The sequence below is a fragment of the Eubalaena glacialis genome, chromosome 12 (assembly GCF_028564815.1).
Source record: "Eubalaena glacialis isolate mEubGla1 chromosome 12, mEubGla1.1.hap2.+ XY, whole genome shotgun sequence".
In the NCBI taxonomy this organism is placed as follows: domain Eukaryota; kingdom Metazoa; phylum Chordata; class Mammalia; order Artiodactyla; family Balaenidae; genus Eubalaena; species Eubalaena glacialis.
In genome coordinates, this window is record NC_083727.1 from 8890972 (window position 1) to 8906916 (window position 15945).

The 15945-nt window shown below is 48.7% G+C and overlaps 1 protein-coding gene across 3 annotated transcripts in view; it reads right to left on the reverse strand.

Annotated features, from left to right (window-relative positions):
• The window catches only part of SYTL3 (synaptotagmin like 3), a 74435-nt gene that overhangs the window by 23820 nt on the left and 34670 nt on the right, over positions 1-15945 (reverse strand). For 2 of the 3 annotated variants that reach the window (XM_061206815.1, XM_061206817.1), the window contains 5 exons: positions 12738-12789; positions 11640-11709; positions 9914-9992; positions 8424-8548; positions 4284-4418 (listed from right to left, as the gene is read on the reverse strand). In XM_061206815.1, coding sequence (XP_061062798.1) covers positions 4284-4418; positions 8424-8548; positions 9914-9992; positions 11640-11709; positions 12738-12789 — 461 coding nt within the window. The remainder of the gene's footprint in view (positions 1-4283; positions 4419-8423; positions 8549-9913; positions 9993-11639; positions 11710-12737; positions 12790-15945) is intronic. The other variant, XM_061206816.1, reaches the window with a different exon arrangement.

Consider the following 15945-nt stretch of genomic DNA (forward strand, 5'->3'; position numbering starts at 1 on the left):
CCATAATTTATTTAACCATTGCCCTATTTTAGACATTTTTGGCTATTTTCAATGTTTCAAAATTTAAAAAGATTATAAACAATGCTGTCTTTGACATCCACATATACACAGTTTTGGCAACATTCATGATGATTCTTAAAGAATATTTCCTGTAACTAAAATATTTGGATTGAAAAGAACATGCATTTTAAAGCCTTTGACGTATATCGCCGGTTGCGCTCCAGTTCACCCCAGCAGTTCACGTGAACACCTGCCTCTCCCACATGCTGGCCAACAGTAAGCTGTGTACTTTTTTTGTCTTAAGATGTGTTTTGTTTTTTTTTTAATGTGGACCATTTTTTTTTAAAGTCTTTATTGAATTTGTTACAATATTTCTTCTGTTTTATGTTTTGGTTTTTTGGCCATGAGGCATGTGGGATCTTAGTTCCCCAACCGGGGATGGAACCCGCACCCCCTGCATTGGAAGGCGAAGTCTTAACCACTGGACCGCCAAGGAAGTCCCTGTGTCATTTTTTAAATTTGCTAAAATGGTCCCCAAATAGCACTTGCTTTAATTTCGTACTGATTTAACTACTCAGGAAGTTGAGTGTTTCCCCTATTTATTGCCCATTTGTATTTCTACTTTTGTAATAAGCAGAGACTTAATAAGCTTTTTCTAGCACCAACTTCCTGTTTCTCAGAGAATATAAATGTCTCTCAGAAGAGGAGGCAACATCTTTGGGCAAGAAACAAAACGTATTTGCTTTGTGGGAGTTTAGTTTCCTTAAACAAACACTGCTTCAGACTAAGGGGAACAGGTTCGGATTGAATATGTAATAATTCAATCTCATGATGATAAATGTTCAGGGCACAAATTGGAGCAGAGTTTAGACGAAAGGGAGTTGAGAGAGCCGGGTTGAATTTGCACTATAGTTTGGAGGTACTTCCCTAAGAAACAGTCTGAGCAAGACGCATACACTCGCCACATCCTCTTACCCGAGCATCCTTCCCGACGACTCTGAAAGATCTTCTAGGTGTGGATCAGCCCCAAGTGAGCAAAGCCGAACCAGGGTGTGGGGGGCAGTTTAAGAGTTCAACAACCCCCCTGGGATGAGACAAAAGACCAGGGCTTTGACTCACAGTCAGAGTTCTGCAGTGACCGCGTGACCTTAGCAAGTTACGTAACCTCCATGAGCCTCAGTTTTCCCATTTGTGAAATGGGATAATACCATTTATTATTATCCCATTTCCATGGACAAGATCGTTGTGAGAATAATCGGGAGGCGAAGCTCCTAGCTCTGTAGTTAGCACGCAGTAGGCTTTCAATAATAGCTCTGATAGGAATGAATCCAACCATGTCACAAATATTTATTGAGTGCCACTGAAGTGTCAGGCACCGCTCTGGGCACCTGGGTACTACAACAAATGATAAACCACAGGTAAGCTAATTATATAGCTGTAGAAGGTGATAAGAATGCAGATGAACAGAGAGCAGGTGAAGGCAAGGCAGGCAGGCAGGGCAGGGCAGGGCAGGGCAGGGGGTAGACCTCCTGAGAAGGTGACTTTGGAGCAAAGACTTGAAGGGAGGGAGTGAGTGAGCTTGGTGCCTGGGAGAGGGAACAGCCCCAGGAATGCCCGGGGCAGGCGTGAGTCTGGCTGTTCTAGGACCAGTGCTGCTGAGTGGAATGAGCAAGGGGGCAGGTGTGGGATGGTGCACAGCTCGGGTAGGGCCCTACGGAGCACTGCGGGGTGGATCCTAGCCCATGCCCCTGCCGCTGCATTGGTTTCTGGGCCTTGAAGGAGCTTAGAGGCCAGTCTAGCGGACCGTGGACAGTTTGGGCTCCCTGGGAAGGAGGGTTTAGCCCCATCCTCCCGGATCAGCCTTATGAAGGCTCAAGCTAGCTGGAGTCTTTGGAGCCCGTATGTTACCTGGGGTGGAAGCAAACCTTCCCATGCATCTCAGAAAAGCTCCCAGAGGCCACTCCTATGCTTCCCCTGTCTGTACCCACCACGGGGTTCAACCCTAGGAGAGAATGTTCTGGAGCCGCCCTTGCTTACCTCACCCTCCGGGAAGCATTTCCTCAGTGCTTTCACCTTTCTCAACTATTCTCCAGTATAAACACCACCTAGGAAGGTGCTGAGCCATCCTCCAACACCTGCTCTCCGAGATACCCTGGCAGGACCACCCCAGACTCTCATGACCTTAGGGCATCCAAGAAGCGGAGGGTAACTCCGTCTGGCTCTGCTAGGACCGCTGTGCGACCCAGGACAGGAGGCTGCCCTCAGCACGAGTTGCGAAGGGCCCACAAGAGGAGCTGTGTGAACTGAACAGCTACTGCCTTGGACAGCACAGCCCTGGACTATTAAAGAATCCTTAACGAACGCCATACTTTACTCGGGTTTGAAATTGCCAGGGCTCAACCTGTGTGTTTCTGAAACCTCACCGTGCATATGAATCTCCTAGGGCTCTTGTTAAGTTGTAGGTTCGGACTCCAGCAGGCCTGGGGTAAGGCTAGAGATTCTGGTTTCTCACAAGCACCCAGGTGGCGCCAGCACTGCTGGGTCCCACATTTTGAGTAGTGAGTGTGCAGAGCAGGGGTCTTCGTGGAGGCAGGACCACCCACAGGAGACAGTGGTTGGAGCCAACAGATGGGTTGGAGCTGCTAGCATTTAGTGGATTGAATCAAGGATGTTAGCTATTCTTCAAGGTCTAGCCGGCTTCTGCCATGACTTTTGAATATTCGACTGGACATTCATGGAGACGGGGGAAGTTTGTCTGACGTCAACACCATGTTCCACTAAAACACAACAACCCCAAGAAACAGAGAGGTTAAAGTACTAGCTCTGGACCACACTCCTTGCCACTAAAGGAGCTGGAAGGTGAACCAAGACGTTGGTTTCTAGAAGCTGAGTTCTTAACCACTGTCTTATGCCACGGAATGTGAGCATTCATTTGATTCCCAAAGCAATCCAGTGAAATAAAAAGAACAACTTTTCAGACTTCCCTGGTGGTCCAGTGGCTAAGGCTCCGTGCATCTAATGCAGGGGACGCGGGTTCGATCCCTGGTCCGGGAACTAAGATCCCACATGCTGTGCGGTATGGCCAAAAAAAAAAGAACAACTTTGATACCATCTCCTTGATGAGGACTCTGAAGATTAGGGAGTCTTTATGATTGTTTAAGATCATTGAATAAGGGACTTCCCTGGTGGCAAAGTGGATAAGACTCCGCACTCCCAATGCAGGGGGCCCAGGTTCGATCCTTGGTCAGGGAACTAGATCCCACATGCATGCCGCAACTAAGAGTTCTCACGCCATAACTGAGGAACCCGCCTGCCGCAACTAAGACCCAGCACAACCAAATAAATAAATTAAAAAAAAAAAAAAAAGATCATTGAATAAGTTAAAGATCCATGACTGTAATTGAAACCTCACGGCCCCTCACCCAAGGCTCCATCTAACATATCAAGCACATATCACATGTTTAGGCACAGAGTAAACATTCATTCAATGTTTTTGAATAATGAATAAAGTAATAAAAAGGCCTGCCTATGAAGAGACACTACATTTAAAACACCACAAAGCAATCTCAAAAAAAAGAAGAGCAAAGTTGGAGGACTTTACTCAACTTCAAGACTTCCTACAAAGCTACAGTAATCATGTCAGTGTGGCCTTGGCATAAGGACAAAGAGGTCAGTGGAGCACAACAGAGAACCTAGGAAAAGATCCACACTTACATGGTCATTTGACTTTCAACAAAGATACCAAAGTCCATGGAAAAATGAGAGTCCTTTTTTTTTTTTTTAAATGGTGCTGGAATAACTGTTTATTCATATGGGGAAAAATGAACCTCAATCTGTACCTTACACCATTCACAAAAAGGAATGAGCTGGAGCATGGACCACACATAAAAGCTAAACTTTTATAAAGCTTCTAGAAGAAAACATAGGAGAATATCTTCATGACTTATGGGTAGATAAGACAGAGAGTAACCATGAAAGAAAAATCTGACGAATCAGACTTCCTCAAAACTAAACACTTCTCATCCAAAGACACCACTACTTATTATTAATTACTCTCTGTATGAATGAAAATGTTCACAATAAGATGTAAAAAAGAAAATCACCATCAGAGTACAGCAAGGCTTTTCCCAGCTCTCCATCTAAGTAAAATATCACCTCTGCACTCTATATCACGTTCCAGTTTATCCCACAAGACAACACGGCACTCGTGTTGCCTAACAATCCAATTTGACGTCATGGCAACAACCACACGTCACGTGTCAAGGATATCAGACAAGACTCACGTGTCTCAAGCCTCCTGAGAATAAAGTGTTGGGCGCTGGACTGGATGAGATATCCTCTTGCTTCAAAACAGGGCTAGTAGGGCATTTGGGACTCTCTTGATTAAGAGGTTTCAGAATAGCTGGTGCGCTGACCTTCTGAAAAAGAAAACACAGAATTAGTATAGTACAGTCTGCATCCCAGTTTGAGTTTGTTCAAATGTGATGACTTCAGCGAGCATGGCCTGCATGTCACTAATATGCAAACTTCCGGGTGCTGAGTAAGAGGCCACACTTCCATTTGGATAAACGCATACACACACGGGGCCCCAAGGCAGACATCATCAAGCTTTGGGACATTCGTGAACAGTGATGGGTGGGTTACTTATGGATTAGTACAAGTCTTAAAGAAACTGAAGTCCACATTTGACCTTAATAATGACGCAGGCATTTAATCACATGAAATATAGTATTCAGCCTGACAGCCTCTAATGTGCTCATAAAAAAAGGAAAAAAATCAAAATATGTCTCTAAATTTTATAAAAATATTTTTTTAATAGTTGGTACTTCTTCTATAACATGTACATCTTGTGCTTTCTAATATGGTAGCCACTAGGCACACGGGGCTATTTAAATTCCAATCAGTTAAAATCAAATAAAATACATTCAGCTCCTTGGTTACACTAGACACATATCAAGTGCTCAGTAACCACATGCGGCAGTGGCAGGAAAGTTCTATCGGACAGCGCTAGTACAGAGCAGGGAGGGAAACCTCTTCCTGGTTGAAAAGACAAAGTTTCCAAATCGAGACTTTAGGTTTTGACACTGGGTTGGAAGTAGAACTTGGAAATATAAACAGCTGCACTATGGTCATAAGTTTCATGAATAAAAAGCTAAGACTATTACAGAACAAATGAAAGATGTGATTACCTCTAAATTATTGTTCATGCTCTCAATTCCCAGAACTCAACTCAATTCCATCAGACATTTGTTAAGCAACACTCTATTCAATGTGCCGCTGCTCTATGTCCTGGGAGTGGGAAGAGGAGGAGGAGGAGGAGGAGGGGAGGAAGGAGGAGAAGATGCCTGTCTGCTCTCCAAGGGCTCACTAGCTCATTAGAAATACACACCGTTAAAATGGAAGTACGAGCCAAGTCAACGGGAAAGAGTGGGAGACCTTATGTAGAAGAGGCACCTGGGATGGTCTTCAGTGAGAGTGTTGACCTGAGTGGGTGTCAAGGGCTGGCTGGGGAAAGACCCAAAGGTAAGGCATCCCGAGTGGAGGGGCTGTCGTGATGGTCAGGTATGGAGCATGTTCCTAGACCTGCTAGAGGCCAAAGCAACTGCAGAGACCCCAGAGGCCTGGCAGAGACCCGGACACAAGATCACACATGCACAGTGACGCATGATGTCGTCCAGAGGACAGCCAGCTCGGGGACACTGAAGCGTGGGCACAGGGGAGGAGACACAGGGCTGGAGGAGCTGGACATCCAAGGGGAGGATTTCAGAAATGAAGGTGTTAGAAAAGGTTTTTCATACAGTTCAAAAGCCCGTGTGTTACAACTACTGAAGCCCGCGCGCCTAGAGCCCGTGCTCCGCAACAAGAGAAGCCACCGCAATGAGAAGCCCGTGCACCGCCACGAAAAGTAGCCCCCGCTCGCCGCAACTAGAGAAAAGCCCGTGCGCAGCAACGAAGACCCAACGCAGCCAAAAATAAATAAATAAATAAATATATTAAAAAAGTATTTAAAAAAATAAAGATGTACTCTTTATACTCCAACCCTATAATTATTTAGCATTTATAGATCATGCCATGATTACTGAGTACTCAGAAACATTTGGCTAAATTTCTCTTTAAAACAGCCATATCCTCAAGTGGGGAGAGAGAATGCCTTTCTCTCAGAAAGTCACGAGCATGTCCCGCCAGGAGTGTGGCGGGGAAGTGGACACACACTGCACAGAGGGTCTACACAGTGGAGGCTCTCTAGCCACGGCCCCCCCAGTTCCTCCGCACTTCTACCCTTGAGCACCACCAGCCCTTCAGAGAACCCTGCACTCGTCCGGCAGGCCCGTCCCACTGCACTGCAGCCCGGGAGGGTGATGCCACAGATGCCACGTTACGTCAGCTCCAGAACGTCCGGAGCCATGCCTACAGATTCGTGGGATGCCCCAGCATGTGGCACATGACGCCAGAAGTGGGAACCGTGCCAGTCTGCAAACGTTGCTGGCGTCTCCTGGCAGGCGTTACAGGAATGGTCCCTGGAGCAGGCCCCACCTGGCCCTGCCACCCTGACCACGCTCCCTCTGGGTCATCTCTCGGCCCCGCAATCCTCATCTTTCATGGGACAGTAACAGCACAGACTTCACAGGCTTGTTTAAGGATTAAAAAAGTTAATTTGTCCTCCTATGTGGGGCACAGAACGAAGAGGTTAAGAGTTTAGAATCGTACGAACCTGGGTTCTGTTCCTAGCTCCACCTTTTACAAGCTATTGCTATGAGACAAGGTGGGTAACCTCTCACTAAAACTCAGGTTCTAGATCTTTATCATGGGAGTAACAATATCTTTCTCAGGAATTTTAAGAATGAAATGTAATAAAGTAGGTAACAAACACTCCATCATGCCCAGAACACAGTGTCACCTAAACGCACACTGACCCTCTCCTCCATCCACTGATTCAGGGACAGCAGGTAGGGTGGTGGAGACGGCAGGAACCCACGCTTGTTTGCTCCTGAGGGTCTCAAAGACCTTCCATACACACATGGCGCACTCTCCAGGCCCTGCCCTTACAGTGAGGTCCCAGGACCGCGGCAGCATTGCCTGCTCGCTGGCAAGTGCCTTAGAAACACACCTGAGATCCTGCGTCTCATGCCCACCCCAGATCTACTGACTCGGAATCTGTATTTCAACAAGCTCCCCAAGTGACTCACATACACATTAAAGTGGAGAATCGCTGCTCAAGAGTTCGGCCTCCAAAGTAAGACTGCCCACCATTTCTGGTTATGTCACCAGGTCCATGTGACAATCTCCCTAAGCCTCAGTTTCTCTAAGTGTAAACAGGGTCACATGCACTACCCACCTCGAGGGGTGGTGTGAGGGTAAAAAGAGAGTTCAGGTAAAGCTTTCAGCAAGAGCCTGGCACATAGTAACAAGTGCTGGCAATTTAGGTTTATATTTAGATAACTTAGGTAGCAGTTTAGCTGTTATGTTATCTCAGGGCATCTTTACAAGATCACTGTGCTGCTCTGGGCAGAACAGGTATTATCACCTTCATTCCCCAGGGTCGGGGGGAAGGGGGCATTCGGAGGCTCAGGGAGTTCAAGTGATGTGATGTGGATGGAGGCTGGATTTAGCATCTTGAGCGCATGTGGAAGTCCCAGCAGGAGACTGAGGCTGTGCTCACCCCCTCGCCCACAGAAGAGTCTGTCTGGGGACATCCTGAACAGAGCCCACTGCTGCAGAGAAGGGCACTTGTCCTGCCCAGCTAACCAAAGCTGTCACATCAACCCTGCCAACAGCCAGGTGCTGGCACCTGCCACAGCCAGGTCACCTCAGCTGGACCAGAACCCAGGTTTTCTGACCCTAAAGTCCGCTTGCCCTCACACTCCAGTGCATCTGCCTCTGGCTCGGTCAATCCTGGTGGAAAGAGAAATTCTTTCCCTAAAGGCCTTTATTAGGTGAGATGTCTTACAGTTTAGGTACCTGGAGAGTCTCCCTCAGGATCACACCTGAACATGCAGCGTTTATGGTTTCAATAGTTTCAATCAGAGATCGGGACAGATTTTAACCAGAGGTTGTTGGAAGCAGGACATAGGACAGAACGAGAGTATCCACAGACCAGGAATAACTGGGCACGTTGCAGGCCTGCAGGTGAGCCTTTGCCTTTGGCGTGGCCTTGAAGCCAGCAGGGAGCTTTGGGGGTCACGTGGAAGCCCCGGGGGCTTGGAATGAGGTGGAAGCCCTTCCCTGTTCTGAACCACTTTCCAAATTCAATAAAATTGAATTTTAACCCTCATTTGGCCTGTACCCGCACCCCAGCCAATGGACGGGTTTATAAGTACGTTTTTCAGACTGCTTGATGGTTAACTATGAAGTAAAAGGACGAAGAAATCTATGGAGAAAACGGGCAGAAGGGTGATCTTGGGGCGGCCGGAGGCCTGGGATACCCGGGTGGTGACGTTGACCGCGGTGTCAGACTGGCTCCTCCTCTCCGACCGGCCCTCGCACTGCCTGGGACCCACAGCTGGGCGTTGCTTGTCAGAGGTCATGTCATTCTGCGACTTGGAGAGTTCTAGAAAATCAATACAGGGATGACAGGTGGGAGTGCGCAGCTTTGCCAGGACCTGCGGGAACCCTCCTCCGGGATTCCTGCACCCCGAGCTCTGGGGCCAGGAGGAGAGTCCCCGACACCGCGCTGGACCCGGGGCACCTGCAGAGGACCGAGGGGCTGGATCCTGAACGTGGGTGACTGTGTGTCCCCACGTCTCTGCAGGCGGAGCCACCGTCAGGGCGGGGTTCAAGGGCGACCTCCCGACCCAGGTTACTCTGCATTCAGGGCATACGTCCCGAGTGTTCGGTTGCCCAAATGCAAAGAGGGCAGCCGAACGAACCAGCTGGTTTTTTTAGGGGTTCCTTACAAAGATTGTATAACTAGATACCACATCTTGAGGTGAAAGCAAAACTTGGGGTATCCTTATAACCATTTCGGGAAGCAAACCCTGAAAAGATGACTTAAAATTTTTTTTTGCAGTATAATAGTCTAGAATAAAGATGAGTGAAGAGGAAGGACCCACACACAGTGAGAGCCTCTCAAAGGTCAGTGCGTCCTTTAAAAAGAGCTTCCTTTTCCCAGGAGATCCTTGTCTCTATCTTGAAACTACCTTTAGAGTAGCGCCGTCCAACAGGGAGATAATACAGCTCACATATGTCATTTTAAATATTCTAGTAACCTCATTTTAAAAACTAAAAAGAAACAGGTAAAAATAATTTTAATACTATATTTCATTTAATGCAAAATATCCAATGTATTGTGAAAATATATAATCGATATTAAAATTATTAATGAAAAATGTCACTCTTTTTTCGACACTAAGTCTCCGGAATTCAATGTGTATTTCACTCCGGCCACATTTCAAGAGCCACGTGTGGTCAGAGGTTACCATATAGGACAGCGCAACTCCAGAGCACCCCTCTGTCTTCTGATCCATCATGAATCCTCATGCTTTGCTATTTATTAGGTATCTCCTGCATGCACTGAGCAGGGGTAAGGCTGTGGATCATCTCTTTTTCTCTAGAGGAGATCCTGCACGTGCCCCGCCAAAGCGCCCGGGTATTCATCTTTTCCCCCAAGATGTGTCAGAGCCTCTCCTCTCCGAGAGCAGTGCCAACCACACTGTTCTCAAGTCTACTGTCTGGAATCTTTGGGGCATCCTTCTACAGCAGGCAGCTAGAAAGGTCCCAACACACACCAGCCCCTCAGAACCGTCGCTGATGCAAATACAGGTGGAGGGGTGAAGGGCCCAGGGCTGTGGCTTTCCCCAGGAGCCAGAGACAGAGAGTGGCCCTTCCCCAGCCAAGGTCACCGGCCAGGCCTTGGCCAGCGGGGATGGCTGGCCTGGACGGTGGTAGAAGAACCCCTGGAGAAGCATCCACTTACTTTTCATGTGGGCGGTAACAGACAGAAACAAATTTTCCACAGACTTATTAAATCCTTTGAACTGACCAAGTTCCTGGAACTAAAACAGAGACAGAAGGAGAGAGAATGAGAGTTATGTCTGATGACCTGTGTTTGCCCTGGCAGCTTCCAGGCCGCCAACCCCCAAACCCTGGCACGTGTGGGTGAGGGTGGGTGTGCATTCTCGGGTTGTGTGTGGACGTGCGTGCGTGTGTGTGTCTGGGGCAGAGGGCACTGTCCTCTCTTTACTCAGCTTCTCTCCTCTGAGTTTTGACACCTGCATTAAAGGCAGGGGCATCACCATGGGGTTGTTGACAAGACAGCAACTACCTCACAGAAATAACAGCTGACACTTCATGGGCTCAAAGACTGTACCAAGTAAATTCCTGCTTCTTTAGCCTCCTTCTCTTAGGACCCCACCCCAGCTCTGCACAGAAGGGACGCCAATACAGGCAGAATGCACGTGACACAAGGGCTGAAGGTGGTACCAGGGACAAGGTAAGCAGACTGGAGCCAAGGGTTAGTTCCACCTCCCAAAACAGAAGAGAGAAGAAAAAGGAAGAGAAACAACAGAAATGGGATCCCTCCCCTCTGCGAGTCTCATCCACCCATCCACCCACCCATCCACCCACCCACCCATCCATCCACCCACCCACCCACCCACCCATCCACCCACCCATCCATCCACCCACCCACCCACCCACACATCCACCCATCCACCCACCCACCCATCCACCCATCCACCCACCCACCCATCCACCCATCCACCCACCCATCCAACCATCCATCCCAGGAATATGTCTTGAGCACATCTGTGCTTGAGTAACTTCAGAGCACTTAAAATCTCTCTCTAAGAGAAAGTAGAGCAGAATTTTGAAGGTCACTCCGGGGTCTCAGTTTGAAATTGAAAAAAGAATGTATATATTTTCTCTCTCTCACCAGCAGACATGTATATCCTCCTTTGTACAGATATAGTTACTCCCCTTAATACACAGAGTAATAACAATGAAAATAATCAAGACCATGTGTTTCCATGGCACTTTACAGTTTCCAAGTACCAGCAGAGACGTTATTTTGTTAATTTCTCACACCAGCCATGGGAGGCGAACCAGACGACAAGAATTATTTCCACCTCCCAGGTGGGAGCCCAGGTAAGTCCCCCATGATCACACAGCTAACTTCCTTGGACGGAAACAGTCGTGGTCTTCTTTATATTAGCGCCTACAAACCCTCACAGACACACACGCACATTTCCACAGATACTCCCAGGCCTGCGAATCACACACCTGTGCATCAACCTGTATTTCCTTTCCACCCCCAGAGACCCCTGACACACGGCAGCCCATCCAGAACCCCACGCTCAGGGGCACAGTTAGGGGAGAGAACCAACAAAATGACAAGAGTAAAAAGATGGGGATGTGGGGTGCAGGCGAGGACATGGGGTACAGGCAGGAGGTGCGTCCACTGACGGTGCGGGGGACGGGGGGATGGTCCCACGGCCCCCAGAGCGTGATGGAAGCGCAGACACCAGGCAGGGCCCAGCACCCCTCAGCCTCCGATCGGGACCCCGATTCTCTCCTCGCCTTATGACCCACTCCAGCCACGGCTGGATCCCTTTGCCATGAGGCTCAAGTTCGCAGGTCCCCTCTCTTCCTCTGCTTCTCTCCCATTTCCCCTCCCCAGGAGGCACACAGAACAGGCACGTTACCCTGCCAGGGCTGCCGCTGCACCGGCTTTCACTGAGAGGGGGTGGAGTAGGAGGAACCACGGAAATTTTGCTGCCGAGGAAAAATACAAGGGTAAGAAAGGAGTTATGAGTCTTAAAATATTAGTCTTAGAAATACACAACATTTGTATTTAACCTATAATTCAAGTTCTCTGCCTTTTTTTTTTTAAACACTGCCTCACGTTTCAGAAGAGGGGTCAGCAGCCTGCCTGGATCTGCTCTGCACAGGGCCTGATTCCCTGGGGGCTGGGTGTGGGAAACGGGCGTCATGTGGTCTAAGGTCTGGGCATTGCACTCCATCTGTGTGTTGCAAAATAGCTGGGGTGCTCGGGACCGGCTCTGTGGCCTGGCTGCTCTGGAATCCGGACTCCACACGGGTGTGCTGTGTGGACCTGAGCGTCCTCTCAGTGGACACCACGCAGCAGAATGCCCCAAATGTCATGGAGGTAAAAACTGACCATAAGAGCAATTAGAAGTTTGTGCTAAAAGAAGTGGGGGGGTGGGGGGATGGAGTAAAAAAAATGAAAAAGTCCTGAGATTGGAAAATCTCACCATGAGCAAAAAAAAAAAGCTGCTGGTGGAGAGCTTTCAGTAATACTTTAATAAACTCAGCATAGGCAGGTGTGTGAATTACTGCTAGCTTCAGGATGGCTGGGTGTTCAGTAAAGTTACTATCTCTCAGGCCAGTATTCAAATCCACCAATGTTTATTCCACAAATGTCTCCAAGGTGTCAAGCACTGGGCAAGATGTTGGTGACATGAATGATTCATAAAAGCAAATGCTTGGTTTAGAATCTCACTGGACGTGCCATCAAAAACAATACTTAGTTTCCTTACAAGATTTCAGAATTCAAGAAATAAAATGTTTTGTGAGAAAATCCTACGCTAGCTCCTTCTAGCTTTTCATAAGAATCTGGAAACATCTCTGAATCTTTCTCAGGCACTTTATCATCTTTTTTAAAAAAGTTACATTCCAATGCAGTGACATCTGAAAGTCAAGAGATCTATAAGTTCTTTCAGCACGTCCTTCGGCTCTAGCCCCTGAGGGCCCAGGACGGCCTGTCCTTTGACAACACTCACCTCAGCTTCTGATAAGATTGCAAGAGCTTTGCTCCAGCTGTCTCGTGCTTGCCTGGAAGAGATATCAATAAAGGTCATTTATTACTAAGAATATAACTTAGATGATGCAGATACAGGACGTAATAAATTATTTTTCTAATATCACATCTTGTGATTAAAACGTAGGAGACCATTTTGGGGTGCCAGAGATGCTCTAAAATCAGACTGTAGAGATGCACAACTCCATACATTTACCAAAAATCATGAAATTGTACATTTAAATAGATGAATTTTGTGCTATATAAATTATGTTCCACTAAAGCTGCTGTTACACACACACAGACACACACACACAGAGTAAGAGACCATACTTGCTGGAAATGACTGCTTTTATTGAAAGTTGATGCTGGATTAGATTTTTAAATTCTGGATAATTTGAAAACCAGTTCATGCTTCTAAGCTTCCATTTGTCCTTTGGAAACATTTCATAATGGAATGACCACATTCCTTTAAACATTCTTTGTTATGGAGATTGAATTAATCTTTTAAAAAATGTAATCTACTTATTTCTAGTTATAGAGGCTAATAATTTCCTAAATAAGACTCCATGTGATATAGTACTCTTTTTGTTTCAAGGAAAGGGGATTTTATGATGTATTAAGACCCCCAAAATAGAATTCTCCAAGTCTGCAGTTCTGTGAACACAATGTTTCCTGGCCCAACGCAAAGGGAGAGGTCAGCCCACTGCCACCCCGACCCCAGCTGGAGGCCAGAAGCGGACTCTGCTGCTCTGGGACGTTCCCTAGAGGCTCCACAATGCCCAGCACAGCCGAGAACCGCCAGACCTGCCATCCTAGGAGGTCAGTGGAGCTCCGGTCTTGTGTGTTCGGAAGGCTTTAATCCATCCCAAAGAAAGACAGGTATTCACGTCTTCTCCGTAAGACTGGAGGAAGGGCGGGGATAGTAAGACAATCAGGAATTACGGGGAGGCCTTTGGGAGGAGGGCATATGGCTCTGATATCAAGTCCAAAACCTTAACGCCGGGGACAGCTAACCCCTCAGCTGACCTTGAGCTGACCGCCACCCCGTCAGGGGTCCTAAATTAGGGGGCTCAGGGAGCACATCGGCCCTGGAATCTTATCTCAGATTTTGAGTGCACCTGCCCGTGTGCATTTTTCTGGGGTTCACAATGGTGGTCACCAAATTCTAACAGGAGTCTCTGAGCCATGTCCCTGCCCCACCACAAAATAATTCTTTAAGAACAAGAAAGGCCTCACCCGAAGACTGAGTGCTCAACTAGTAGAACCAGCTCGGAATGGGTGAAATCCCATATCTGCGGGACCCACAGGAAAGAAGAGAGCCAGGCCAGAAGCAAAAAGAGAGCCACCCTAAGTGCACTGGAGTTGCGAAAGCAGAGAAAAACAAGGCAAAGAGAAAGGAAAGAGAGAGACGCCGTTCGTCCAGCCTCTCCTGGGCGAAAATGCAGACTCCAGGGGACAGGGCGCTCGCGAGCGGTGGGCTGTGTCACAGCTCAGGTGCTGCCGGCCCCTCCCCACTGCCCTGCCACCTCAGCCCCTCGTCCTCTCGGCCCTGGACTGTTGCGGTCGCTTCCCAGAGGCACAGCCACCAGCTACAGCCCCTCCCTCCAAGGTGATGCTCTCTCTCCTCCGCTTTCAGTCCTCCAGTGGCTCCCTACTGCCTTCGCCTGAGGTCCCAGCCCCACTGGCATCCCTGGGCCTCCAGCCCTGGGCCCTTGAAGAGCTCCTTACTGCCCTACTTACCCTGGGCGTTCTCCACTTACCCCGCCCCACCTCCCCGGGCTAACTGCCCTTCTACCTCAGGCCCGTACCTCCCTCCTAAACCTCAGCTTAGGCCCTGTCGCATTTCTAAATACCCCTCCTGAGCCCCGGGAGGCCCGGCCCACGCGCAGGTCTCTGCTGCCCCCTGCTGGCTGCACCGGGCCACACCACCCTCGGGGTCGACACATCCCTTCCGCAAAGGCCAGATGGCAAATATTCTAGGCTCCATGCCTTCTCTGTCCCATGCACTCAACGTTGCACTTGGGACAGCAGCCACACACAATGTTAAAGAGTGGGTGTGTCTGTGTTCTGATAGTGGACATCGAAATTTGAATTTCCTGTGTTTTGTGTGTCACAAATATTATTCTTTTGACCATTAAAAAATGTAAAACCCGTTCTTAGCTCATGGGAAGTATGAAAACAGGCAGAAGGATCGGTTTGGGCCGTGGGACCTACTTTGCCCCACGTCCTTGCTGCTCCAGGTGTGGATGGCGGCTCTCGGCAGGGCACCGGCGAGGAGCTTGTGAGCAATGCAGAGTCCCAGGCCAACCCTAGCCCTGCAGGGTGGGCCTCTGCTCGCTGAAGGTTGAGGAGCGCCGCCCTGTGGCTCTGTCCCTGTTTATTGCCATTTTGCTTTTTTTTCTCTTCTGTTCCTCAGCCATTTCTTACCAGAGGCTTCCTTAAAAAGCACTAAATATTTACTTGTTAACATTTTTTTTAAAATGCATGTAACTACTATGAGGAAATGCTCGTGGAAAGACGCCTCCCCTTCCCCCAAGGTCTCCGGACAGGCGGGCTGGGGCCCTGCTCTGGCCGCCTCACTAGGCTTCACAGGGAGCAGCTGTGGGTCAGGGCCCACAGGATCCTAGGCTTTGGGGCACATTCAGGGAGGCGCAGTGGCATTTATGAGAAGCTAACTGTCCGCCAGGGGCTGTGCGGGGCACTCTGCATGCATTTGCTCCGTGGTTCGTCACTAGGTGTCATCCCAATTCTGTAAGTGAAAACCGAGGCTCGCGGGTATTGTGCAACAGGTCCTGGGCTCAGCTCTCCCTGCTGCCACCCACCCCCCGGAGCACACACGAGGTCCTGTCCTCTGCTAGCAACTCACAGCCCAAGTGGCTACAAAAGAAACTTCGACCAGCATAAGAAAGCTGCTTAGGGTTGAGCTGTGTCCCCTGTGAAAAGATATGTTGAAGCTCTACCCACAGGCAACTGTGAATGTGACCTTATCTGGAGATAGTCTTTGCAGATCAAGTTCAGGTGAGGTCATTATGGCGGGTCCTGAGCCAATAGGACTGGTGTCCTTGTAAAAAGGGAAAATTTGGACACAGAGGCAGACAGGCACAGAGGAAAGGTAAGGAGGAGATAGCAGTGTCACAACAGCGGCAGAGACTGGAGTGGTGTGTCCACAAGCCAGGAACACCAAGGGT